Source organism: Halichoerus grypus, chromosome 7 (genome assembly GCF_964656455.1).
Source record: "Halichoerus grypus chromosome 7, mHalGry1.hap1.1, whole genome shotgun sequence".
Classification (NCBI taxonomy): domain Eukaryota; kingdom Metazoa; phylum Chordata; class Mammalia; order Carnivora; family Phocidae; genus Halichoerus; species Halichoerus grypus.
The window spans coordinates 103,512,787-103,539,909 of record NC_135718.1 but is presented as its reverse complement, the minus strand read 5'-3'; the positions used below and the strand labels follow the sequence as shown (position 1 = coordinate 103,539,909).

The 27,123-nt window shown below is 41.3% G+C and overlaps 1 protein-coding gene, 1 long non-coding RNA gene and 9 other non-coding genes across 19 annotated transcripts; 10 read left to right on the top strand and 1 right to left on the bottom strand.

The window, feature by feature from the left end:
- Nucleotides 1-4,378: 4,378 nt before the first annotated feature.
- Nucleotides 4,379-23,026, bottom strand: ZBTB37 (zinc finger and BTB domain containing 37). Of its 3 annotated transcripts, none has more exons than XM_036077580.2 (4): nucleotides 22,997-23,026; nucleotides 20,197-21,153; nucleotides 18,620-18,719; nucleotides 4,379-12,280 (listed from the first exon to the last, which is right to left on the bottom strand). In XM_036077580.2, exons 2-4 carry the CDS (start codon nucleotides 21,117-21,119, stop codon nucleotides 11,792-11,794), a joined length of 1,512 nt encoding a protein of 503 aa, XP_035933473.1. In that variant the 5' UTR covers nucleotides 21,120-21,153; nucleotides 22,997-23,026; the 3' UTR covers nucleotides 4,379-11,791. The 3 variants fall into 3 exon arrangements, with proteins under 3 accessions (XP_035933473.1, XP_035933466.1, XP_077934105.1); XM_036077573.2 differs by lacking the exon at nucleotides 22,997-23,026 and adding an exon at nucleotides 22,273-22,398; XM_078077979.1 differs by lacking the exons at nucleotides 4,379-12,280; nucleotides 18,620-18,719; nucleotides 22,997-23,026 and adding an exon at nucleotides 22,273-22,398 and having other exon boundaries at nucleotides 20,193-21,153.
- LOC118526383 (uncharacterized) lies at nucleotides 22,345-27,111 on the top strand. 7 transcript variants are annotated; one of them, XR_013449831.1, is made up of 12 exons: nucleotides 22,345-22,460; nucleotides 24,005-24,057; nucleotides 24,256-24,289; nucleotides 24,483-24,518; nucleotides 24,784-24,815; nucleotides 25,153-25,195; nucleotides 25,465-25,491; nucleotides 25,625-25,655; nucleotides 25,844-25,898; nucleotides 26,594-26,621; nucleotides 26,814-26,865; nucleotides 27,044-27,111. It is a non-coding gene; the product is annotated as an uncharacterized LOC118526383 (long non-coding RNA). The 7 variants fall into 7 exon arrangements; XR_013449830.1 differs by lacking the exon at nucleotides 22,345-22,460 and adding an exon at nucleotides 23,280-23,424; XR_013449832.1 differs by lacking the exons at nucleotides 22,345-22,460; nucleotides 24,483-24,518 and adding an exon at nucleotides 23,280-23,424.
- Nucleotides 23,638-23,717, top strand: LOC118526448 (small nucleolar RNA SNORD74). Its single transcript, XR_004912627.1, has one exon. It is a non-coding gene; the product is annotated as a small nucleolar RNA SNORD74 (small nucleolar RNA).
- On the top strand, nucleotides 24,119-24,180 carry LOC118526437 (small nucleolar RNA SNORD75). Its single transcript, XR_004912612.1, has one exon. It is a non-coding gene; the product is annotated as a small nucleolar RNA SNORD75 (small nucleolar RNA).
- On the top strand, nucleotides 24,638-24,705 carry LOC118526432 (small nucleolar RNA SNORD77). Its single transcript, XR_004912610.1, has one exon. It is a non-coding gene; the product is annotated as a small nucleolar RNA SNORD77 (small nucleolar RNA).
- On the top strand, nucleotides 25,021-25,081 carry LOC118526451 (small nucleolar RNA SNORD44). The gene has a single exon (XR_004912632.1). It is a non-coding gene; the product is annotated as a small nucleolar RNA SNORD44 (small nucleolar RNA).
- On the top strand, nucleotides 25,313-25,377 carry LOC118526434 (small nucleolar RNA SNORD78). The gene has a single exon (XR_004912611.1). It is a non-coding gene; the product is annotated as a small nucleolar RNA SNORD78 (small nucleolar RNA).
- LOC118526438 (small nucleolar RNA SNORD79) lies at nucleotides 25,695-25,780 on the top strand. Its single transcript, XR_004912613.1, has one exon. It is a non-coding gene; the product is annotated as a small nucleolar RNA SNORD79 (small nucleolar RNA).
- Nucleotides 25,943-26,022, top strand: LOC118526426 (small nucleolar RNA snR60/Z15/Z230/Z193/J17). The gene has a single exon (XR_004912608.1). It is a non-coding gene; the product is annotated as a small nucleolar RNA snR60/Z15/Z230/Z193/J17 (small nucleolar RNA).
- On the top strand, nucleotides 26,660-26,736 carry LOC118526442 (small nucleolar RNA SNORD47). Its single transcript, XR_004912622.1, has one exon. It is a non-coding gene; the product is annotated as a small nucleolar RNA SNORD47 (small nucleolar RNA).
- Nucleotides 26,902-26,978, top strand: LOC118526419 (small nucleolar RNA SNORD81). Its single transcript, XR_004912605.1, has one exon. It is a non-coding gene; the product is annotated as a small nucleolar RNA SNORD81 (small nucleolar RNA).
- Nucleotides 27,112-27,123: the final 12 nt, after the last annotated feature.

The following is a 27,123-nucleotide window of genomic DNA, read 5'->3' as shown; positions in this document are numbered from 1 at the left end:
AGTTTCCTAAGCAGGAGTTAATTCCTGAGTCTAGGATATTAGCATGGCTTATAAAATGACAATTATTCTACAGTTAGAATAACAATAGCTGGGCAGCTCTTTCCCCCTTGCTTTAATAAACACACACACACACACACAGAAAAGAAAGGAAGAGAACCAACAGCTGTGGTGAGTCGACTCACATGATTTCCTGCCTCAGCTCCCTCCAGGACTCACGCTGTACTCAGGCAGAGGTGACTTAGATCAGTGGCCTCCTAGGAGTAATGCCTGTCTCATTAACTGGAATTTCACACCGTATCGTCGCTTGCCCTTCCCAGTCACCAGGACAGCAAATACTGATCAGCTAGGACCTGAACACAGAGGCCAACCTGTAAACATCGGAGACTAGATCACTCTTTCACTCTCACTCCTAACCCGAGAATCCCCGTTTGGACGTTACCAGCAGCCAGTGCCTTAGAATGAAAAGGTGGAAAGCGCCACAGGAGATCTATGACAGGGCCGAGAGTCCTTCTTAAGCCAGAACACGTGTTCAAAACGTAGGTAACCTGATATGGCTCGGTGTGCGAGCGCCCCAAACAGTAAGTCAGCCGAGCGTCACAACCGAATGTAAAGATTAGGTGGTGTGCCTCGTGGGAGTTTATTACTGACACTCAGATTCCTGACACCCGCACATTCAAGTGAGGCCATCCTGACTACAGTAGAGGCATTAAAACAGGAGTGACTCTTTGGAGTGACTAAAAGCAAAACAAGTCATCTAAAAACCCATGTCACGCATTCCTCTGTGTCAAGATACTGGCAGAAGGCTCATCGTCGGGCAAATACGGTTAGTCATCTGGTCCCCCAGTAATGGACTGCAAATGGCAATGACCAAAAAAACAGCTCAGGACTCAAACAAAATTTTCATATTTCATTAAAAGGAGTTTGGTGTGTCTTTAAAAAAACCAGGAAGATTCCACATGCACTGGCTACTCTTGCCAAATAGAAGCCAGCAGATAAAAGCACTAAACCAAAGCAATCTGACACTGTTGGATTTCGACACCAGAGCTAAGGACCAACATCTGCACGTGACCAGGAGATACCACGACCTCTAGACTGTGTGTCTGGCTTTCCTTCGCTTGCTACAAAAAGCACGCTCTTTCTTCAGCCAAGTGCTCAGAGGTAGAGGAGCTGAAGCAAGTGCAAAAGAGGACGAGGTGGACAGTGGCTGAGGAACGCAGCTTCCTGCCCAAAGGGCTACAGGGCAATCTTGGAATATGCTCAGTCTTTAATGGGAGGTAGACTATTCTACATTGACTTATCTGCCTTCATCAGACACCTTTTTCTCACACACACACATAAAATCACACACACATCGCTGGCAACTCGCGATAAAATTGCAACTTGCAGCAACAGCACGCCTACCCCAACAGCTCCTTTCACTCTAAATTTGATATGAAACCCCAGCCCTTCTCAGGTAGATGCAAGCCAAGTTTGTTATTTTGAGGTCCCTCCTTATGCCAGGCTTTTTAAACATACATTTCACTTTAACACCTACATTTTTTTTTGTCTCTAAACAACAGCTACACTAAGTGGGTGTAATGTGTTATAACATCTTTATAAATAGAAAGTGCAAGAAATAATTTTCTTAGCCAAAATACAAAGCAACAAAAAGCTCTCATAGCCTACTATGCCAAGAATTTGATTTTTTAGAATCAATGATACAGCTAACAAATGCTTCTAATGCTACCAAGGTCATAGTGGATGAGTAAATATATTTATAAACATTTATGAAAAAAGATATTACGAAAATAGCCAAACTTCCCACAAAAGCTATTTGCATGAACTATCTTTAGTATACCACTCTGTGTTCAATGCACATGCATATACAATTGAGTTATATTAGTGTTATTTTTATTGGGCCAGTTTTCCAAAAAGAAAACAGGCTAATTTTTTAAAACTTCAAGTTACATGATTTAAAATCATTTTTGTAAAAATATTAGAAATACCATATAAATCCTAAATATCTCTGCTATCTGATAGCGGTTCTAGACATAGAATTCAGCCACACTCTCAGTGACACCTGCTTGAGCATCTCGGCTTCCAGAGGAAACACATTTTAAGCTTTGTTCCCTGTGTTGTAATTCTGTTTTTGCAGTGGTTCTTAAACAACCACTACAGTGAGGACTCTATTACTTTATAGGAAACTCAGGAGATCATCTTCAAATATGTCACGAACATCTGCTTTATGATGTAGCTAAGAGCAGAAATCTGAACCCTAAGAATTTCTATTCCCGCAGGGCGCTGTGACTGGCCTGAGATGCTGGAAAGACTCACTATGTTCTCAATCTACAGGTTCCCTTTCTTCTGACTCTGTTCTCTTCTGCAAATCAAGACCACAGTACTTCATTCTCATGCCACCAGCAGAGGATTTCAAACTTAAGCGCCACAGAGAATCTAGAGGAGGGCCCAAAGAGCTATCCCATACAGAACATGAGACTTCTCCATAGATGACCATAAGATTTTTCATTCCCTGGGAATATATTTTCAAAGGCTTCTCTGTCACAAAAAGCAGACTTTGAGGTACATCAGAGTGGAAATGTGGATCAAAAAGAAAATGTTAAGGCTCATTTGTTTTTATTAATTGAAATTTGCCCCAATCCTTATATGATAAAATCTAATGCCTCAAATGATGCCTAAATGCCTCAAACATTTCATCCCTGGCTATCCAACTAGAAATGCCAAAGTCTTTTTCCCTTCCCAGCATTTTGTAGAGCCCTATATTAAGCCTTCAGCACTGAATACCCTCCCTTTCCTGTGTCTGCAATTCCTGAGGCCTGACCTAAGGAACAGAGACCTCCTCACTCTCTGATACCTAGGGATGACCAGCAAGAAGCCTTCACAGCTAATTCTCCAGGAACCCACTGCCCACGGCATGAATAGATAATCCCAAATCTTTCTTCTCTTACAAAGCATATTGGTCTGGGGGTGATCATTTTTAGAGCAGAATTTATTCTCTGCCCATAATTCTTCTGTCACAGCAATAGTCTAACTAGTATCAGCCAGCAGGAGTTTAAATAAAGCACCCTAAATCTGACAAAAATCCTCACAGTTCAGTGATCTGTTACTTTAGATGACAGGTTGACAGCAACTGCTAATTTTATTTATTTTTTTAAAAAAGATTTTTATTTATTTGAGAGAGACAGCGAGAGAGAGAACACAAGCAGGGGGAGTGAGAGTGGGAGAAGCAGGCTTCCCGCCGAGCAGGGAGCCCGATGCGGGGCTCGATCCCAGGACCTGGGATCATGACCTGAGCCGAAGGCAGATGCTTAACGACTGAGCCACCCAGGCGCCCCCTCAACTGCTGATTTTAAAGGATTAACAACATATTAAATTGAGCAATGAATCTTCCCATATGAAAGGTGATAAAAAATGGGATGAACTTATTCATCTTGTAGCACAGAACTGCGCCTGAGGTGGTGTGGTGTCAGTTAAGGTGGGACTAGGATATGCAGGCGAAGCTTTCAATTATCTAAAGAGTATGATCCATGTAGTCACGCAATAGAAACTCCTGTTGAAAGAGATTTAGTAGCCATATGAATTTTCCATACCACAGGAGTTTTTGCCTATTTGTAAACTTAAATGCAGCTGACATCTCTAACAGATAAACTTGTATAACAGCAAGCTTTTTCCTCCCTCTGGGGTATTTCCGGCTCAGTATGTAGTTACTGTGGCTTCACAGAAAAAAAACAAAACAAAACCAGCAAATGCTCACAACTTGGAACTTGGAACAAAAGAAAAATGAAATGGAAATTTTGCTCTAAGATAAGTGAAACTCAGTGGGTGGGTAGCTAATGAAACCTTTACGGGGTGTGTGTCTCATTCTCTTTCTAGCTCCTTGACTGACCCACGGTAGACATCATAAGTGGTTTCTATGGCACAAACAACTAACCCAAATGAATGAACACAGAAAAGCCCAGAGAAATCAATAACCTAATGCTACCTACGACAGATTAAAGTAGTCCCAAATCCTTGACATACATGCCATCAAGTGGTATTTCCTCTCCCCTTGAGTCTGGGCTGACCAGTGACTTCTCTGACCAACAGCGTATGGGGGTGACTCTATGATAGTTCTGAGCCTGGCCTTGGAGGCCTGGCACCATCTGCCCAGCTTCTTAGAGGCCTGAGCTGCCATTTAATAAGTCTGACTGCCCCGACGCAGAGACCACATGGGAAGTCCCTGAGACTCCAGAGGGGGAGAGGAGGCCTGCTGAGCCCCAAGTCTTCTAGCCCTCCTGCAAGGTGTCAGGCATGTGAGATCAGCACGGACACTCCAGACCAGTCCAACCACCTGCTGAATACGACCAGGTGACCTCAGTCATCACCACAGGGAACAAGAGAATTGCCTAGAGGAGCCTTTATTTCTGATTCACAACATCACAAGATATATAAAATTGTTGTTTTAGGTCACTATAGTTTAGGGCAGTTTGTTACAAAGCTAGATATACAAGAATGGTATCTTTCAATTTTTGCCTTGGTGGTAACCTGAACTGAGTCACAATTAGATCTATCAAATGGGCGACTCCTGAATCAATGGGCAATACCTCCAGAAAATATTCACCATTCAACATCCACTCAGAGACACTATCTTTTGAAGAAATCTTCCAATCATGCTTTCTTGAGTTAAAAATTCACTGAAAGCAGTACTGTTACTGGCTATTCTTTATTCCAGGTCACCCCAACTCTTTATAAGTAAACAGAGTCAATATGATGCAGTGGAGAGAGTCTGGGCTTTGGAATCAGACTGAAAAATATTGGGTCTGCAATTTATTCACTGTATAACCCTGGGCTCCTCAGTTTCTTCATCTATAAAATGTGGTATAATTACGCTTCTTAAAGGCAACATAGTCTAGTAGAGTGTCAACTCTAGTGTCAGACTGCCTGGGTCAACCTCTCTGTGCCTCAATTTCTATTTCTCCCTCTCTAAAGTGAGGAGAGTAACGGTGTCTACCCACATGGGACTGCTGTAAGGATTAGGTGAGTTAACCGATGTGAAACACATGGGTCCGGGCCTGGCACATAGGAAGCACTCAAAAAAACTCTCAACCGTTTTTAGTTCTACTGTTATTAACTAACAGGATTATTCTGAGGATTAACTGCAATTATGCCACTAAAGCATTTAGGACAGTTAATTCTGTCCCTTTCTCTTTGATCTCTGTGGTGAAAAGTGCAGGCTTTTAAAAAGCGTACATCCAGACTCCAACCAAGTGGATTCAGGACTCTCAAGTATAGGAAGCCACATCTAAACTATGTCTAAAATCAATTTTGTTATATAAATTCCAAGCATACGGTCAGGTACCAAAAAGTACTTAATATTTACTTTATGGGACAGATTCTCCTGTATGCTACTTATCACTTAAGACAAGTGATTTCACAGAATAGGAAACATTTTCCCACAAGAAACTCTGACTTTTGGCATCATGGATTAATGCAAATTCTAAGATTCACAGTATATTAAATTGTGCTGTTGTCCATATAAGATGCTGCACATATATCTCCCTTAACTGGATGGTGAATTCTAGCCTCCTCAACAGGACTTACTGAGTGGACAAGAAAGAAGCAAGCATTAGAAGAGTTTTATTTGTCATGAACTGCTCTGCCTTTATAACCTAGCTCTGTTGCTTAAAGCTTCCACTATCTGAGTGAGCCAGCCCCTCTTAACTGTGTTAAGATGGGAAGTATTTATTATATAGATAATGGGGAAGATGTGAGAGAAGAAATTTATTCACGTACGTACTCTGTGAAGACACTATACATTTCAAGTAATAACTGCCTTTTAAGTCATTGCTGTTCCTCGCAGTTGAGGGAAAAGGTAGTCTGCCTATACGAGAAAACTGGAGAGTCTGTGCCGATATCCTCCGGGTTTTAATACCACTGTTGCTGTCAGTAATTACATCCTTTGGAATGTAACTAAGTCAGGTGTTTGAAGGGACTCATAATATCCAACTTTGGCTTGTCCTGAGCAAGAAACACCTACTTACTGCAAAGTAAAAAGACTGGTCTTGGGAAAAGCCTACCTAAAAATGAGAAGACTGAAAACAGAGAAACAGACTCTAGAAAGCAAAGGCGGCACAACATAAGACTGGTAATTATCAAAGAAATCATAATGCTGGGCAAACAACATTGTTTTCAACGCATTCGCATAGAAATGGCAGACGGTTCATCTGGCTCTCTAAATTCAATCGCTTTCACAAGTTCTATATCTCAGATTAATCAGAATCCCAAATTTTTCAGAAAAGCAACACTCCAAAATCTCAAGAACCCTGTATTACTCTAAGTGTGCTATGACAAGGCAGTTCTAACCTAGGCAAATATTCTGGAACTTTACAGGTAAGGGTCATCTATTACTCATAGGGCATATCATATAAAACTTACTAATATCCAACTTAGAAAAAAGGAACTTTAAGAATAAAATGCCTAGTAGAGAGATGCCTTACTGGAGGTTAGGTCACTCATCTGAACTTGGTTTGTGTTGGTTGAGCTGACAACAAAGTATGAATCAAATTCATTGCATTGTGTCAGCATGGCCTAGAACATTTTGTCCTGATAAATTTAACTCAGAAGTCTATGCATGGTTTCCAGATGGGGAACAATTATATTCTCCTCTTGCAAGGAATTCTGTTAATAGTCATCCTAACATTTTCCATTTTTTGCACATCTGGCATAAATAAGGTATTTGAACAGTAAGAATGAACATTCAGAGAGCAAATAAATAATGGCCCAGTATATATTTAGAAAAATGATAGTAACAGAATTTGTAAGATGGGTCTAAGAGGAATTTGAAGTCCTCAGAAATTTCATTATGTTTTAAAACATTCATTGGAAAAAAAAAAGATAAAGGAAGGAAAGAAGATTTGGCTTTTTACTACTCCACATGGAACAGAGTAAGTTTGAGGAAATGAAAATGAAGATTTGTAGTACATGGAAAGGGTAGAGGTTTCTAATCTAGAAAGCAGTATTTTGGGTAAGAATCAAACCACTTATTCATAACAGAAGTTAATTTTTATACTAATGGGAAAAAATTCATTCTTGCCATCATTATGCAAATCAGTTCAAGTGTTCTCAGAGGAATGGCAAAACTTACTTACAAAAACATTAATTTTTTACAGTAGTTTATGTAAACATGGTACTCATTTAATCCTACATTATTATCACGGGAATTATTTTTTAAATTATTTTCTTACATCCGTAACTACTATCCTAAACTTTAATCTACCTGCACCTTTAAGGCAAGGACAGATCGTAAGGCTATTCTAAATGCTTTTAAAGCAATGGGAATCATTAAGGAACACAAAGAGGGTTATGAGACAAAGATCTAGAAAAAGATGGCAAGCTCTTTCAAGAAACTGATGCATACATGGCAACATGAATTTAAAACCTCAACCAAACTATCATAAAGACAAAATGGCAGGAGTGACAAATTTGGGGGTCATTCTTTCAAATCTAATTCTGGAGTTAGCAAACTTTTCTGTCAGGTGACAAACAGTACATTTTCAGGCTTTGCTGGCCATGTGGTCTGAGTCACAAGCACTCCACCTTGCCATCACAGTAGAAATAACACCTGAAGAACAGGTGTGGCTCCATTCCACCATCACTTTCTTTAGACAAACAGATGGCCTCAGGATTGGGCCCTGGGGGCCGCAGTCTGCTGAACCCTTATCTAATTCATAAATTCTAGGGATACACTTTGCTAAGGGGCATCATCTCGAACCCAGGAGTTTACCTGACTTAATAGGTTGGTGTCCCTTTTCTAAATCTCAGCAACTAAAATACTTCAATATTGTGCACCCTTCCCAATGGCAAAGGTAAAGAGCCCCCGTTTTCAAAGCCAAGTTCAATAAAGGCCTCTCTATTATGCCTTAAACCAGTAAGTAAAGAGGAGAGCATCTGAGGAAGAGAAAACAAACAAACACCTGTCTGTTGGATCTGAAGAGAGAAAAACTTCCAGGATTCCAACCCCTTCCTGATTAAATGCCTTCCACTAGGATTAAGAAGACTGCAGTCTTTGTTCAATTGAATTTCCTTTCCATTACCTGTTGTTTTTATTTCTTTAAATTAGATCTTCTAGTCAAACAAAATATAATTTTTACTAGTTAAAAGAAACGAAATTTGTGTCAAGTAACAGCTAAAATTTTTTAAAGTTATTTCTTGACCAGAGACTACTCAGCTAAGGATGAAGTTCATTATTTCAATACTCTTCCTTCAGACCACTTCCAACCAAGGCCAGATTTCAACTATGAAGGTGGGAGGAGAATGGTTTATTTCTATTGTCACAACATCTTTGGAAACTCTGTTTCACTGATATAGAGGGAACTGGAAACATTTAAAAATACCAAAAACAAAATAACAAGAAAACTTTCCTCAACTGCTACCTCCCTTCTTTTCCAATCCTTATCCTTTAGGAACAAACTTATTTTTACTTATTCAAGATTAGATTTAACTGTCTGGCATAATGATGGCTTGGGGGTAGTTGGCAAATTACATAAAATAAAACTCAACTCGGTTCAGAGGTAAATATGGTTCTGAGTAAAGAGAGAACAAGTCATTAGAAAGAGCCCTTCTGCCTAAGTACAGTGTTCCTATTCATGCCAATGCTATATTTATATACTGGTATCGGAGTTCAGAGAGAATAAAAGGTACCTCTTAGAATGAAAACAGATTAATATACTGCCATCTCTCTTCTTTTGCTGAGAATATTGGGTAGCTCCTTTGCTATTAAGTGCCACTCAATGAATGAAAACGGTCCCAGTGTTTGCTATTTCATGGCATTAAAGTACTTAATGATGATTTAGCTCTCATTGCTAATGCAGTTCCCTTCACAAGGTGACATGTGCAAGTTAAGATTTGGTAATGAGTTTTCAGCATTAGCTAAAGTCCATTTAGTACATCCTTAAGAGAGGTATCCTCTGTGCACACACCAATACAGCTATTCATTAATGTAGACAGAACACTACTAACTCCTATGACCCTACAGTGATGTTAGCTAAGAATTAGGACAATGTCACAGTGAACCTGGATAAGAATCTTGGATAGTTATTTAGAATAATAAAAGCCTTTGTGGCTAAAATGGAAATTGCTTTCAGAAGCTTGAATTTGTTTAAAAGCTAGCCTGGCTTGTATGTTCATGGATTTCATGGCTCTGGGCTAGGCCAATTAAGAGGCGAGAACCAGCAAACGTGCTGCTGTGGTCCCAGAAGACCGGGTAGCACTCTATTCACAGTATCAATACAGCGAAAACCTAGGACAAGTGAATGACAAGGGAGAGGGACCCACCAAACACTCACAGCATTTCCACATCTGCTCAACAGTCCCTACTTGTTTAAGAGGTTTGTTGCTAATCCTGGCCAGAGGACTGACAAATGCTGCAGAGTTTCTCTTGACAAAGATTACTGCACTTCACCTTTACGATTTGGTAATAGTTTAAAAAGCTCTATTTCCTCACGGAAAATCTAAGAAACTAACGAAGCATAAAGAACTTTCCAGCATACTACTTCTCACAAGTAGGGTGGACTTAACATTTTTTTGGTAGGCTTAAAAGCTCCATCGACAGCAGCATATTCTGTACTTCTCACCTTCCTGCCTATTCAGTAATGAATCTGTCCACAGACAGCCTGGATGACCTGCAAAAAGGTTTCCCTAAAGATTTGGGTCTAATTTCAAATCCACTTCTAGGCCACAGAGCATAGCTGGTCCCTAAGATGACCCTATCGTGCTGTTGCCCAACTAAAGAGGAGAGTGCCCCAGTCTATGTCTCTGAAAGACAAGACTGCTTCGGCAGATCGTGTAAGGGTAGGCTCTTATCAAATGGTAGCATCATTACATTCCTATTGAAAGACGCATTTCTACATTTTTCCAGAAGAGAAAATAACCACTCTCCAGTGACACGGTGCAGCTTTATGTGTAGGTACAATTCGCAGATTGCTTACGAGTTACTCTTTGCACTCTAACTTCCTATCAGCAAAGAAATGCCATTCTTTCCTACCCACCTTTCCACATACCACAAAGCATTCTCAGGAAGGGAGCATGCTACTAACATTCTCACAAGGCTCACCTGTGCAGGCACGACTAGCCCCGCCCCCGCCCCACATCTCTTTTACAATCATCTACGCCTCTGCACCAAAATAACTGCTTAAACCACTGCATATTTAAAAACTCTTAAAACATTAATGATCAATTAGGAGAAGCTATGGATTTTTCTCTTTTCTATTTGTACTGTAAGCATCTCCTTGCCCGCACCCCTTACTAAACCTCCTTCATTCTCTGAATGCGAGACAGGGCATCTAAAACTCTACATGTTTGGTAAATTTTTTCTGACTCTCAGTGCTGGATTAAGAATCTCAGAAATTCCCAGAATTACCAAAAAGGTCCCTTGAAGTTTTAAAAATCTTAGGAATGATTAAGTAACCAAACCTGATCAAAACTGATCCCTTGATCAATTTATTGCAACATGATTGTGCATGATGTTTTCTGGTGAATGCCCTGTAGTGTATTATTAAAAAGCAAAGCTCTTGGAGTCACCAGCAATTTGCTGATGGTGGGTTTATGAATTACTAGGTTTGCAGACGCGAGACATGGATTTAGTGAGGTTCTTCTATTGGCTTGAAAATATAAACTATCACATATGTAGAAGGAAATGGAATTGTGGTTGCAATAAGAACCATAGTGTTGAATTTCTTCAACCACAATATTGCAGAAAAAATGTGTTTAAAACTTCATATAAAAGTTATCAAATATGGAGACCTGTAGATTTAAAAATACAGTCCAGGCTCATTTCACTGGAAAGTGACATTTTTGATGTATAATATTGCTGTTACGTGAAAGGAGGAGCCAGAGAGACTGGATGAAACTTTGGTACTCAGCCTAACACATTAATTCATCTGGACTAGAGCCATTTCCTAACACCCAAAGATAATTAAGCACTGTGGTGTAAAAACACCGACCAGGAAGTTGCAGTACTCTGCGCCATTTGAAATTTGCACAAAAATCCCACTTCCTTCCCTGCTCCCCTCTTCCTCAATAGGACACTCAAGCCCCCAAATGTAGCAGAACCTACTGCGAACACTCTGCTGCTCATTTCACTTCCAGTTGCCTAAAGTGCTTCAGGTGATGCTGCCCACGAGAACACCGCTCCAAGATGGCGGCTTACATGAAACAATCAGGCAAAGTATCATCAGATGCCTAATCAGAGGAAAGATAAGGTCTGACCTTTCAAAACAGTAAGAACCACCAGGATACTTTTTTTTTTCTTCAAATGTGAAACTGCATGTTCTGGCAGGGGAGGAAGAGGAGAAATACCTCCTTCCTGTCACCATCACAACTACTTCCTTCTCTCTGGTGGCTTGCTGGTTCAGATGACCAAGGCTCCTGCTGTTTTTTTAGATCCGGGCAATTACAGCCACCAGGATGATATGGACCAAAGTACAGTGTTCAAACATGACTGGTAGATAAATGACCATTTATCATTGTTTTGTTAAAAAATTTTTTTCTTATAAAGTTAACAAACCAAGGCTGTTGATCCCTGAATTAGAAAGTTGATTTGCTTGATTATTTTCCAAAGTATGAGGTGGGAAGGAGTAGGGGAAGAGCCTCTAGTGCTTCTGTGTATGTTGCTGATCCTCTAGTTTGGCAACATCTTGGGAGCATCTTCCGATCTAGTGATGTGGCATTTTGTAAATCTAAGTACCAGCCCACGGCCCTGATGCTGGCTGCTGACGGCCCAAAGGGGAAGAGGGTCTGCCCCCTCCCCCTCGATGTTTCAATCTGGCCCAGTGGTGGACACAGAGCCCTGGGCAGTTTCCCCAGGAGCAACTGTCTCTTCTTGGGAAGGTGACTCTTCCTCAGCTTGTCCTCGAGATGTGACAGTTGTTTCCGGGGAGATGCTGTGAGGCCCCTCCAGGGGTATGCAGCCAGGGTGATTTTTGCGAAAGTGCTGATTCAAGATGGCCTGGAAGGGGAAACTTTTGCCACAAACATGACAGTGGAAGGGTTTGTTGCCTGTGTGCTTGCGGATGTGATACTCCAGCTGATCTTTCCGGGTGTACTTCTTGCCACACATGCGGCAGACGAACGGCGTGATCCCCATGTGCAGGCGCATGTGGCGGTCCAGGCTCCCCTTCTGGTTGAAAGATTTGGCGCAGTAGATGCAGGTGAGACGGGGGTTGTACCGGAACCACCGCTCAGATACTTCTTGCTCTCGGAGATACTCCACATAGCCACTTACTCCCATCACTGCAGACTCTTCGACCTGTGCCAGGTGAGGAAAGCAGGAAAGAACACCTACGCTTAAGTATACATATTAAAAGAGATCAAATCTCTTTTTACCTCTCATACTAGCCATATGCTTATTTTTAGGAGAGATCCGAACAGGAAATTAATTACTACAAAAAAGTAAAGATGTTAACACAGGAATTAAAAGAACAATCTGAGGACACTCTATTCCATTTCTTTAGAAGAGCAAGGCAGTAGAGTTACTTGGGCTGACAAACAGCATGCTCATAAAGCCCCCGCTGAATGTTCTATTTTACACGATAGGAGAACCTGAGGCCCTTCATACCATCCTCTTGGACTCTAAACAATCACGTAGGTACTTAGGCAGTGCTGGGCCAATAGAACTTTCTGTGATGATGGGAATGTTCTGTAACCTGTTTCATCTCATATAGCAGCTCCTACCCATGTGTGGCTCTTCAGCATTTGTAATATGGCTAGTGCAACTGAGGAACTGAATTTTTAATTTTAATTGCTTTCAATTAATTAAAATTTAAACTTAAATAGCCACATGTGACATGGCCAACGATAACAATACCTGATGGTATAGAATACATTATGTATGGCAAACACATCATAAATTCTATTTATGGCATTATCATTAATACCAAAATCTAATCCTGCAGTTACTACCTTTATAATAGATAATACAATTTGTTAGTAACAGTATTCCTTTACTCAAAAATATTTTGGTGCCATATCAATATATATGATCTTCATTCTAAAGACTACTCAAATTGTAACTGACCTCAGAGCAAATTGGCAGAAGAGGTGGGAAAGGAAACCAGACTGAGATATGGATTTACTAACTTGGTTATTCCTTCCTGTACCCTTTTCACAAATTGATACTCAATAAATATTTACTGACTATTGTCCACCAAATACAATAACAGATAACCACAGAGAAAGAAGCGTGAGACTTGGTTTCTGATTTTGCCCTCCGAACAAAAGATAAAATTTCTGAACAAAAACCAGACAAAGAGAAACTGGATCAATACACATTCCTAATGATATTGCTCATTCACTTTTCAAACTGCTTATACTAAAGGTTACCCTTGAAATACAGTGCACAGACATATTATCATCTGGCTTTATACACCTATTTGTAGTGGTTTTGAATTGATTTAAACAGATTATTAAAATAGAATAATCTGGGATGCCTGGATGGCTCAGTCGGTTAAGCACCTGCCTTCGGCTCAGGTCATGATCCCAGGGTCCTGGGATCGAGCACCGCATCGGGCTCCCTGCTCTGTGGGAAGCCTGCTTCTCCCTCTCCTACTCCCCCTGCTTGTGTCCCCTCTCTCGCTGTCTCTCCCTGTCAAATAAATAAATAAAATCTTAAAAAAAAAAGACAAAGATTATTTTTCTTAATATAATCAAACTACCACTACCACACCTAAAAAACCCAGTAATTCATCAATATCAATTAAAGACCTTAATTTTGTTTTACCTAATGTGAACATTAACAATGTAAATAAAGTTTTTAATATATGAAATAAACAAGGGTTCCTCCTATCTGAAAGCTGGGAGTGGGAACAATATATTTCTTTTAATGAATAATTTAAAAATCCTGAAATATTTTTATAACAATTTTTTGAAAGTTTATTATTATTATTTTTAGTAATCTCTACACCCAACATGGGGCTTGAACCCATGACTCCAAGATCAAGAGTAGCATGCTCTTCTAACTGAGCCAGCCAGGTACCCCTAAACATTTGGATTTATAAATGCTTTTCATTCAAAATTCTTTATTAAAATCTCCCCATTCAGAAATTACTGATATTTTCAGTCTGCGGACTTCTGAAATATAAGTAACACACATATAACATAATGTTTTGAATAAAAAGCTTTTTTTTAAAAAAATATTTTATTTATTTATTTGAGAGAGACAGATAGTGACAGAGATAGTGAGAGAGAGCACAAGCAGGGAGGAGAGGGAGAAGCAGGCTTCCCAGCTCAGCAGGGAGCCCGATGCAGGACTCGATCCCAGGACCCTGAGATCAGGACCCGAGCTGAAGGCAGACTTTTATGTGGGACACGTGGGTGGCTCAGTCCGCTGGGCGTCTGCCTTCGGCTCCGGTCATGATCCCAGGGTCCTAGGATCGAGTCCCGCATCAGGCTCCCTGCTCGGTGGGTAGCCTGCTTCTCCCTCTGCCTGCCATTCTCCCTGCTTGTGCTCTCTCTCTCTCTCTGACAGATAAATAGATAAAATATTTGAAAAAATAAAAAAAAAGCTTATATGTGTACAAAGATGTATGAGGCAATTACAGATGTTTGGTAGAGGCTAAAGTACAACTGCAAAAAGGAGAAAATGCAAAAGCTGACTCTGGATTAACTGGGGAAAGACTCATCTAATTTGTAATTAATTTTGTGCCCTCTTCTTGAATTTCTTTTTTTTAAGATTTTATTTATTTATTTGACAGAGAGAGCACATGTGGGCAGAGCAGCAGGCAGAGGGAGAGGGAGAAGCAGGCTCTCCGCTGAGCAGGGAACCCAATGCGGGGATCGATCCCAGGACCCTGGGATCATGACCCGAGCCAAAGGCAGCCGCTTAAGGGCGACTGAGCCACCCAGGCTCCCCTCTTCTCTTGAATTTCTAAAAATGAGTTTTGTCTCCTTTCACATGTGTAAACTGACAGTGCTCTCCAGCATTTCCAACAGAACAGAAGCAGTTCTCAGCAGGCTTGGGAAGCAGTATGTGAAGTCAAGCGTTGAATAGTTAAGACTGAGGTTTTAGATGATTTCTGATTTGTTTTATATAACATTTGTTTCTGCTCCATTTCCCTGGATAATCAACACTGAACTCCCATAAAGAACGAGGGATTAGCCCACTAAAAGTTCCTGGACAAAGCACAGAATAACTTCTCTGAGGCTTAGTTTTCTCATCCACAAAATTAAAAGGTTAGTACATGCTCCGCCAGCTCAATGAATTCTCTCAAGAGGATTCTCAGGAGAATCAAACACAATAAAGGTACCTTGAAACATTCTGAATGCACGTTATTACCCTGTATAGCAATTAAGGGTGCTGAAATGTGGGTTCAGATCTGCATCCTACTTAATGTGTGACCATGAGCAAGTTATTTAACTACCCTCTGTATCAGTTTCTTCCTCTGTAAAATGAATACGATAATAGCATCTACCTGATAGGTTGCAATGAGCACTGAATGGGTTAATATACTAAAGTGCTTAATGTAGCTAAGTAAATGTTAACTATTATTAAACATTATCAACTCACAATATTATTCATAATCTTGAGGGTACTGATTCTCTTAAAAAAAAACAACCCCCCTAACTTTAAGGAAAGTAATGTCATACCAGTATTATCCACAAGCAGAAAGTAAATGCATTTTAGTTATCCATGCTATCTTTTTAAATTATCTTTTAAAATCTATTTATTTAATTTTTAAGTCTTTTAAGTTATCCTTTTAAGTGAATTATTCCATATAATGAATAAATTTCATATAAATGGTTTCCATATTTTCTACAATACCAGTCTAGATTCTTGACGTGGCCTTCAAATATGTTCACCATTGGGGCGCCTGGCTGGCTCAGTTGGTAGAACACCTGACTCTTGATCTCGGGGTTGTGGGTTTGAGCCCCATGTTGGATGTAGAGATTACTTAAAAAAATAAAATCTTAAAAAAACCCCAGAAAACAAATATGTTCACCATCCTAATCTTCTAATTACTAATCAGACTCAACTGAAGTAACTTTAAAAACTAATCAATTTGTGGGGCGCCTGGGTGGCTCAGTCCGTTAAGCATCTGCCTTTGGCTTGGGTCATGACCCCGGGGTCCTGGGATCGAGTCCCGTGTCCAGCTCCCTGCTCAGTGGGTAGCCTGCTTTTCCCTCTCCCTCTACCCCTCCCACTGCTTGTTTTCTCTCTCTGTCAAATAAATAAAAATAAAATTAAAAATAAAAAAAAACTCATCAATTTGGCTCATTAATTTTATTTGAAGATCTCTAAAACTGGAAATTCAGACAACCAAATAATCCCCCATTTGGTAGGTGCCTCTTTACTGAGCACCTACTAAGTAACCTTAGTTACTCAAAATTAGTGGTAAAACAACTTCTATTTATTGGGTACCTGAAAAGGCAGTCAGATATGAAGATTAGAAAATGAGGACTCTGTCCTCAGGGAAATTTCAAAGTAGAGGAGACTTAAAATTCATGCAAATAAAAAAATAATAATTTATATGAGTCAGTAGAGTTAGGAAAAATTATATCGTACCATCTGTAAATGCTATGGTGGTTTAAGGAGGGATCAAAGAGGACTGGACTAGTTAGGGCACATGGAATGAGGAGTGGGGTCTTAGGTGAACCCAGACACCTGGGAAGAAGAGGGCATCCCAGACTCAAGGTACAGAGACAGGAATAAGTTTGATGTGGTTCTGACACACAGAGAAAGTCTGTTTGTTTGGGATAATAAATGCTGATGAGTGGTGGGAAAAGCTAGGTTAGAAAGATTATAATTACTTGGAAAATTAGGCCAAGTATTTTCACCTTCACGTGGCAGAAAAAAGAAAAAGCCACAGAATTGTTTTGAATAAAGAAGTGACCTTAGCAGTTTAATCACCCCTATAATCAGGAAGCTCTTCAAGTCTATCAAAATTTGTTCTTACTGTAATGTAAGTTCATGTCTTGTTTTGGTCCTCTGCAGCAGGGAAAAAGGAACTGTGGTGGAGATGCACCATAATGAGCTTTCACACATACTAAGGTCTGTAATAATTCAGCTCTTAATATCATCTTCAGATAATACTACTTACCTGCTATTGCTTTATAGCCTGTACCTTCTGCTTTGGTCAGGTAAACACCCTTGCAGAATTCCCATTTTCATCCCTATCCCATCTACATACGAGTAAGTTACCTCTTTGTAACCACTTCTTGCAAAAATGCGTTTCATCTCTCCTGAAGAACTCTTTGCTAGGGGTACAGTGATTCTCAGAACTGCCTGTTAGCTACTCCCACTCCCACAGCACTGCTCCTCAAATTGCTACAGTCTTTCCTATACATGTATCTGTTAGTCTGTCTTACCCACCCAGGCAGTTGTCAGGTCTGTCCCACTGCAGTATGTATTTGCCTAATAGTCACCTTCACAGGGTCATTGCATCCTATCTGAGAGGTGAAGAGAAAATCTGGGCCCTAATTATATGAGTAAAGTTACTTTTCCTCCAAGCTCCTAACATTTTCTCTAACACCTTATTAAAACCAAAATCTATCTTCTAATAGTTACCTTCCTTTTCCCGTACCCTGGCCTGATAACATACAAGTAAATACAGTTTCTAACAATGTCTCACCGCTGTTACTATACTATGGACACAATAAACATCCAATGGTTTACATAAAAACTAAGATACTATCATACAATGCAGAATCTAAAAACATTAGCTATCCAATCTTAATCCACCAGTGTTTCCTTTTAAAGGGCAAAAATATTTACAATTCATTGTGTTCTACTTGGTGAGTGCATAATCTTTTTAAAAATCAATCTTCGATGATACAGACTTATGAGAACAAACAAACAAAACTATCAACTACTTACACTACTTGCTAAGTTGCAAAAAAGATGGAAAACATCATTCCTATCCTTTCTAGAACATTTTGGTCTAACAAAAGATTCCAGAAGAAAAAAAAATGAAAAGGGTGCCTGGGTGGCTCAGTTGGTTAAGTGACTGCCTTCGGCTCAGGTCATGATCCTGGAGTCCTGGGATCGAGTCCCACATCGGGCTCCCTGCTCAGCAGGGAATCTGCTTCTCCCTCTGACCCTCCCCCCTCTCATGTGCTGTCTCTCTCTCATTCTCTCTCTCTCTTAAATAAATAAATAAAATCTTTAAAAAAAAAAAAGAAGAAAAAAAATGAAAAGATACCAGCATACAAAAAAAGCAATCACATACACAAAAATGCATATGCAATTTATTTACAAATATACGACACTATGACACTATATAAATCAGTAATTATGTAGTGTTATACCCACCCAAGTACAAAATCAGACTCTCTCCATCCCAGGTCCTAAATTACCTGCATGTAGTTTTCAGGGGTTATTTATATTATTCTCAGGAATACAGACTGGTTCCTATAATCAGGGAAGAGTTCCACAATCTCATCTTTTTCTACTTCCCAAACTCTGCTGACAACAAAACTGTATTTCCTGCATGCTCACAAGCCAGAATAAAGAAAAAAAGTAACCAAATAGAGTATTTATTTAACAGGGCCACTGTTACCTTTCCTACATCTTTTCTTTCTTATTCATTATATTCTGTTCACACACAGCAGCACTTTCTTCAACCACTGCAGCAATCCTAAATCCACTACATACCTGGGAGCTGGGCTGCTTAGGCTCATCCATTCTCCCAGGAGACTCACTTCTGGCTCTGTGTCTCTCCGTCAAGGGAACAACACTGCCGGAGGGGCTAAATCTGTTGGAAGAGGAGCAAAAAGGGGACTGATAGAAAAGTAGCGTCAAGGAACTTAAAAAATAGTGATGTCTACCCTTTTTATCCCATGGCTGAGGAAGGGGGAACAAACGGAAAAACAGATTACTAAGAAATACTTTCATGGAGTCAATATAGGATCTGATCTGAAATAAGAAAGGTCTGCCTTAGTAAATCTAACAAACACAAAATGACATAGCAGACAGACCACATGGCCTGGTGAAACTAAGGCTAAATAGAAGCTTCTACCCTTAAGTTCTGGGAGACCATAGAGGCATAAATTAAAACTGGGTCTATGATTTTGTTTCTTCTATGTAACTATTAGGTTTGGGGTTGTTCCTCCCTCCAGTCCCCATGGTAACTTGTTACATATTTCAGACTGCTGATACCGATCATGGAGATTACAAATCTTTGCATCCAAAGCCATTACTTCTGATACAGTTCTAACACTGGACAACAGTGCTAACACAGGGGGCAGTAAATATTGTGCACAAGGAGATTTTAACTGTGAAGGACACAAGAAAAGACCACCTATAGTAAATACAGGATATACTCTCTGTGAAATATATGTCACTTTCAAGACCAGGTGTGAACCAAAGTAATAGCTTCTTTAGTTTTCATTGTTCATGCAGTCAATTTTAATTTATTTTCAAGAGTGGAAAAAAACAAATGTTACCAATCTACATTGGTAATATTTCTTTCTTTCACTTGAGACTTTGTTTCAATTTACTTAGATTAGAATTATTGCTACTTCCACCAAAAAAAAAAAAAAGTTCTGCAATATATCAGACAAAGAAAAGTGAGGGGTAGGACATTAGCAGCACTGGTGGAAAAAAGAGACTCTCAGGCTTGTGGTGCCAGCAGTCATCGATGAGAGAAAACAGGGAAGATATTATCAAATGGCAAATGAGTTAAAAAAAAAAAAAAAAAAAAAAAAAGGGAAAAACATCCAAAAAGCTTTTCTTTGGAATTACTGTGATTACACTAAAAAGAACAATCACTGCTGGTACCATCCTTCCTCTAATTTGGTAGGTGGGGGCAAGGAAAAGTAAACAGTGCTACAAAGGAAAGTAAAAGTCCCCGAGGCCACCTACCTGTGTGATAACATACCAAGGAAGGGCAAAGATGCCAGGCTCCCAGCTGATGATCAGCTCCCTGCCTGGAAATCCGAGGAGGCCCTGGCAATTACTGATCCTAGTGTGGCTGCAGCCGCTATTCTGATTCATGGAAGTGTCTAACTTTACCATAGTTCTCACAACACTGTGAATACTTCACGACTAGGAGCTTCCTGCTTTAAAAAAATAAGAATGCAAGTCTTTTGGCACACTTCCAGTTTCCCCAACACCAACTTATCTTGGCTAAGAACAGCAAGTAAGGAAGATGCCCTCTGTACCACACAGAGGGCCTGCTTCAGGGATGTCTGCTCAACAGCCATCAGATGACCAAGGAAAACAAACCTTACCTGTCAATTTCACTGCTTGTTGGCCGAGCCACCTTGGCTCCTGAAGATCCTAAAGGGTAATTTTCCTGTCCCACAGAACCATGGCCTGTGGTGTCGATCACCATAGCTGTGACTTCCTCGGCACTACTCCCATCTTCTCCGGAAGGCTGATTCTCAGGCCCGAGCCACTCCTCCAGATTCTCAGTTTTGATGTGCACTGCTCCAAGGACCCTGACTTCGTCATCACTGCGGGCCCCTCGGTCTGCTACTCCTGTCTCCACGTACCACTGTCCTGCTCGGTTGATTCGAAGGATGGGCTCCCGGCTCTCTACATCAGAACTCGGTTCAATTATCTGAGGGCTGGTGGACTCCTCCGGAGGACTGAGCTCCCTGATATCCAACACAGCGCTAACCTGACCTCGCCGGTTTCCCTTTGCGGTATTGGGCCGCGGGCTAAGGGAACGGTTTAGAGTTGGTGTAACCCTGTGAGATTCTGGAGGTCTTTCTGGATGCTTTGTCCTCGTCTGACTTAATTCGGCTTCAACCTCTGCCACATTGATTTTGAAATGAATGCCCTCCAGGATCTGTGTACATTTGTCGATGATATGCTGCATCTGCAGGAAACTGGCGGCCGTCAGGTAGCTGATGATATCTGCCAGCTGCAGGCATATCCGCCCCGTGTAACAGAAGGAGAGGAGCTGTTCAAAAACACTAGGGTTCTTGATGACCGAAATGGAGACAGTACTCATCTCGTTTAAGGACATGTGATCCCGGAAATAGGGTGAGCTGGCAGCCAGTACCACTTTGTGCGCCCGAAAAGCTTGTCCTTGCACATTGACCACAATATCACAGAGACGGCCCTGCATGCGCAGCTGGTTTAGATGGCTCAGGACAGAGTTGCTGAAGTCCGGGATCTCCAGTTGTATGTTCCCACCTTTCTCCATGGTCGTGCCTGAGGCTGTAGGCAGGCATTCAACCCTGTGGAAAGAGGAAACCATGTTCAGCAATAGTTAGAATGTCACTCCTCTCATGCTTTCTGATTCAACTCTACTGACGAATAGTTTTGGGTAAAATTTCAAAATCTCCAAGTAAAAAGATAACTTTCCTCACATTTAAATATGGAAAAGAAGTATCAACAGGTTTTTCAGTTCACATTTCCCAGAAGATACCCTTAAAACCGAAATGTGATTGCTAGACTTCTGTACACTCGAGCTATGTCCATATGTCCCTTACTAATAAGCTATGCAACATCAAAACAGAAGTTCAACAGAATAGAAGGGGCAAAGCAGTTGTGACAGTTCTTTTTTTTTTTGTTCTTTAGTCATAAAGTATTTGCACACTGAATATAAAAATCCTCTGACAACTTTTCTTTGGAGGAGAAAATAATAAGCTCTTTGAATAAATGTAATTACACACCAACGGGTCGATTAGGCATCCATCCCTCCTGTTAATACTTTACTACATTATGCGTGAGTTAGGTTTATTATTTAAAAGGTGACTAATAGCCCATATGAATGCAAGCCATTATTTCTAAGCTTAAGAGTCAGAGCTCCCACCAAAAGGCTTTGGGTTTAGGACTCTGAAATAAACTCTAGGTTAGGAAAACGTGCCACAGCTGTGTCAGAACTCAGTGAAGATGCAGAAAACTTGAAATTCACTCTCAGAATTAGGACAGAGTAGGTAAACCTACTTCTATCTAAATTCAAAGTCGGGAATTTCAGGGTGGTGATGATACTGATACTGAAATTTCATTCCCCAAAACTGGTTAAAAAAAATAGAGCATTTACCAAGTATGGTCAAAATTTTGACATTAAAAGATGAAAAAAAAAATAGCTTAAACACTATGCTGGTAACTGCACCCAATAGCCTTCAATGGTTGAGAGTAATTTGTATAAATCTCAACAGGAAGACACTGACTTGAGCCCAATGTTTCCATTCATCTGGAACTTTATAAGACATTACATAGTTATCTAAGACCTAAAATTTCAGGAACTTATCCTGACAAGCTCACAGTATTGCCCCGCATTTACGACACACTTATCAGTAAATAGGGAAGTGTATACACTGCTTTCAAGAACCAACTTTAGCCAATCTGACCTTTTTCCAAAGCGTTTTGGTCTGTTTTGAAACTTTTAATCCAATAAGAGCCTCTGTCGATGCCATCATGAATTCAGATGTGTTTATTTTGGAGCCTACACCAGCGCCTTTTTTGTTTGCTCTTTCCGGCAATTCCCCAGTGAGGAGGAAGCCCCTGGAGTAAGGTCTTTACCGTCGGCACTGGAAGGGTGAGAGCTGTAAGAGGGAGAATCGGGAACGCCATGGGGTTGGCCACTCCGGTATTTGAGGGGCTTTAGTCTGCGTTAGGAAGCGTGGGTAGCGGGGAACTGGCAGAAGGGCGAAATGTCACCGAGGAGCGGGGGAGAGGGGTGCAAGGCGTGAGGCTGGGGAGCTAGCCATCAGGTGAGGGCAGAGACCGGGAAGGGGGCGGCGCCCCGGGACCCTGTCCAGGCGGTAAGCGTAGGCGGGCGGGGAGCTGCCCAGAGGTGGGTGTGTGTATCTGGGTGTGTCCGGGCTGCGGTGGGGGAGGGGGCCGCCCATCCCGGGGTCCTGAGGGAGGGGCCCGGCGAGGGGGCGGGTCCGGCAGCTCAGCCCGGCCCGGGGCCAAGGGGGTGGAAGGTCTCCGGTGCCTTGAGGGTGGGGTGAAGGGGAGTGGCTGAGCGCCCCAGGAGCAGGCTGCGGCGGAGCCCGGACAAGGCGGCCCCGGTGCAGGGCAGCTGGACCGGAGTGCGGGGCCCGAGCCCAGTCAAGGAGCAGCACCTACCTCCGGGGGTGGAAATGGGCCGGAATGGGCCGGAACACCGTCCCGGAAGTGAAACCCCCCACCCCCTCCCCCGGAGCGGGCGACGTGCCGGAAGGAAATCACTCACCCTTACACCGCCCCCCTCCCCCTCCCCCAGCGCTTTCCGTCCCTCGCGCCCCCTCCCCTCTCTTCCTTCTCAGTCGGTCGGAGGGCGGGAGCCCTGAGTCACGCGGGCGGTCGTGTCTCCGCCCACAACGGCGAGGTGGGGCGGGGCCAAGAGGAAGGAGGTGTGGCTAGAGGAGGAGGAAGAGATGAGGGGAGGAGAGGAGGAGGAGCTGAAGCCTGCGCTGGCGGGGAGGATGCGTCATGACGTCATAAAACTCCCATCCTTATATACTAGCGCTGGCCGCCATCTCGGTCTTTTGAGGCTAGCAGTCGCCGTTCTGTATGTAAGTGTTGTTTTTTTTTTTGCTTAGTGGCTTCTTGGCTCGAGGCCGCCAACTCTTGGCATTAAAGTCACCTTATACATGTATTTCTAGGCTGCTCGTGAGCCTTTGCAGGGTTCACAAGATGAAGATGGTAGATGATTACGCGTGGGGTGCGGGTGCGGCCTAAACTACTTGGGTTGTGGGGGCTGAACTGCGAAAAAGCCCTGGGCTCGCGTTCCCTGCCTGTGATGAAGCTTGCGTTGGTAGGGACATCTGAGACTGTTGATGAATGCCAACGGCTCTGATGGCGGCGCGTGCCGATGACCCGAGTGGGCCTCCTGCGGCCTCTTGCTCAGGGAGGCCGGCGGTTGGGGTGCTTAGTCCACGTGGTTCTCTCAGTGGCTGCATCCTGCAGCGCACCGTTATTTACGTCAGTGGTGCCGAACCTTTGTGCACTGCGCTTTCTCTAACCTGTGAAGTGCACCCTTGATAGTCATGAAGTCACGGGTGGTGTAGACCACCTGGTATAGATGATAGGAAAACGACATGCTTAGACTTATTTAGAGCAAAATGGTATCCTAAAAATCGTCTTTTCTCTTAGGAATCGTGCTGGGCACGAATGCAGTGTGGCTTTTGATGGCTTCTGATGGACAGGTAAGAAACGGGTAAATGCAGTGGTAGGAGTCAGGTCTGCTTGGAGGTGGTCTTTGTGTTAAGCCTGTGATGGTTTAAGAGTAGTGGACAGAAGGGATTTCTGAAAAATCCTACTCTGAGGCTTAAGTAGTTAAGAGTGTTGATAATTTACTTGGCTACTCGGTGTGTTTCACTGGATATTCCTTGTCTGTTTTCTAGTTCTGTGCCAAAGGGGGTGGAAGTGGCTGCCGAGGTAAGTTACTGAAATTCTCTCACAAAGGGGAGGTTAGGTTGAAAGTGCTACAATGATGACATTTTATTTGCTACTCTTGACTGTGAGAATGACGAGAATTATTACCACCGTTACACTAACTGAGGCACATAAAATGGTGATTTAAAAAATTTAGAGATTGCCACCAAGTTTACATGAAGCTGTTATTTCCTAGGTCCTAAAGTTTCACACCCTCGCCATGGGCAAAGAGGTGAGAAACCTTGTATTACGTAGTCCATATTACTCGGTATTTTTTTTTTTTTTTAACACAAATGTGAACTTCTGTACTCCAGTATCTTCTGTTAAACGCTTGGGGAACCTGAAAAGCAGATACTGTGATGGTTGCATAGTTCAGCAGATTGGATCATGAAGAGAGACACCATTTGTCTGATGTATCTGCATTGATAGTAAAACTGGTTTGGTACTAATAGCATAAGGAAAATGTCACTAACTTAATTTCGCTCCCTTTTTTGTAGGCACTAAACAGAAGTAGCTGGAAGTTGAAGGGGTGAGTAGTTAATTGAACTAAAACATTGGTAACTGGGCAGACATGACAAAGAATGCCACTAATGGCTTTTCAGAGTTGCCTAATGCACAGAAACCACTCCTCCCGTGAAATGCTTGAGTGCATTGCTGAAGGCATTAAATAAATCAATGGCCAGATCCTTGTCCTGTTACCATTAGTTAGGACCCTGTCATTTGTAAAAAACCAGCCTGTATGATGATAAGCAAATACTGACTGAACATGAAGGTCTTAATTAGCTCTACCTGATTTCAGGCATTTTTTAAATTTGTGGGGGAGAAAATTCATCTTTGGCGTCTTGCTGACTATCTTTATTTCTTAGGTGGACTTGAGTCTTAGACATGTCTGGACCGACCATTTTTGGGGTAAGTATTAACAAACAAACTTACTGTGAATGTGGAAGTAGAACGCTTAACTACCAAGTTACTAGTTTTCTATGGCTGATTAGTGAACGCATGTTGAGCATGCTCTGAACGGGGTTTTTGAAATGATGTTGATCAAATGTCTGACCTGAAATGAGCATGTAGACAAATTTAACACTGAAGAACCCTGTGACAGTGATAATTGTCAATCCAATTAATTCAATGATAATTAACTTTTTAACGAAATGTCTTGTTTCTTTTCTAGCTTATAGGCCACTATCATGGATGGCTTGCTTGGGGTAAGACAAAAACAGTTCATTTTCTGAAGTCAAGTATATGTTTCTGAAATACCCTATGTGTTAAGTGCTTTCTGGTGTTGCGGGGAGGATTTGGCTGTTGTGAAGTGTGTCTGAAGGGGTATCTTTTTGTTAGGTACTGAGTTTGAAGACGTTTTCATATAAAGGTATGTATTCTATTAATCTTACTTGGTTACTAAGCAAGATGCTGTTAGTGATGATTTTTGAAATTAAAAACAGATGGGAATCTCTCTGAAAAAGAGTGAAGATTTTTTAAAAAACTGAAACAGTATCAGGAAAACTTCAGAAACCTACTTGTTATTACTTACTACTAAATTTGACTAAATTTCTGCAGGTGTGAAGAGTTGGGGGCACCTTACAAAGCCTGGAACAAGGAGTTATAAGCTAAGGTACAGAAATCTCAAGTTTGATTTCTATATGAAGTGGTTTAAAGCCGGTACGATGATGAAACCATAGTTCAGCAGACTAGCAGTGATGAGCAAAATTGTCTTTCGCTCCTATCTGATGTATCTGGCTGCAGCAATCCTATCCATAACCCTTGAAAAGAAAAATAAGCCATTCTACCACAGAAAATGTTTAGGGTTTGAATACTATAGTGGTTCATACACAAATAGTTCTAAGGACTCATAACTTGAGAAATACAGGCTGATACATTTTTGCCAGGAAATTATGGCATGTAAATCTGAATAGATTATGCCAGAATGAGTTATTTAGTTGTATTTACTTATTAATAAACTCCATTTCCAGAGCAGTTTCAGTATTCCCAGCAAAATTGAACATAGACTTTGTATATATCCTGTCTTCACACACCTCACTATCCACATTCAACAATGGAGTGAGACTTGTTACAATCACGAATCTATAATAGACCATTATCACCGAAGTCCACAGTTGACATTAGGATTCACTCATGGTGTTACATGATGTATGGACTTGAATAATAGTGTATGACACCTACACAACTGTCATAATGTGTGGAATAGGTTTGCTGCCCTAAATGTTACTTCTCAGAAAGTTAAAAATGGGGAAAATGAAGTAGGACAAATTTTAAATTAAGGGCTTTATTTCTCCCATATTCAAACAGGCAGACTTGTCAACCTGAAGATTTAGAGGTAAGTTGGTCTCTGATCTAGATGATAAGTTAGAATGTAACCAGTGATGTAGTGATTCTGCCAAATGAAATAGAATGATATCACTCTTAAAACCGTTCCATTTGATTCTGAGGTTACTTTATTAGCAACCATCATATAAGGGTTTTTTTTTTTTTTTTTTTACCATGATTAACTTGCAGTTGTTGATTTTAGGGTGTTTATGAGAGCAGCAATCCAGTTATGAGAGCAGCTTACCAGTTGAAAGGTGAGGCTTGAAGACATCAGTACTGTTGTCTTATTCCAGAATACATGATGATCTCACTCCAACTTGAACTCTCTCACTGATCACTTGATGATTATAAAAGATCTGATATTCTATGTACTCAGTACCATTAGAATTGAAACACAGAAATGTGGCTAATACAGCTTCTTTGTCCTTGCAGGCACCTGAATGGATGCTTATGGGATAGAAGGTCAAATTTCCAATTTCAATAAATTTTTATAAATCATCTGATCAAGAGTG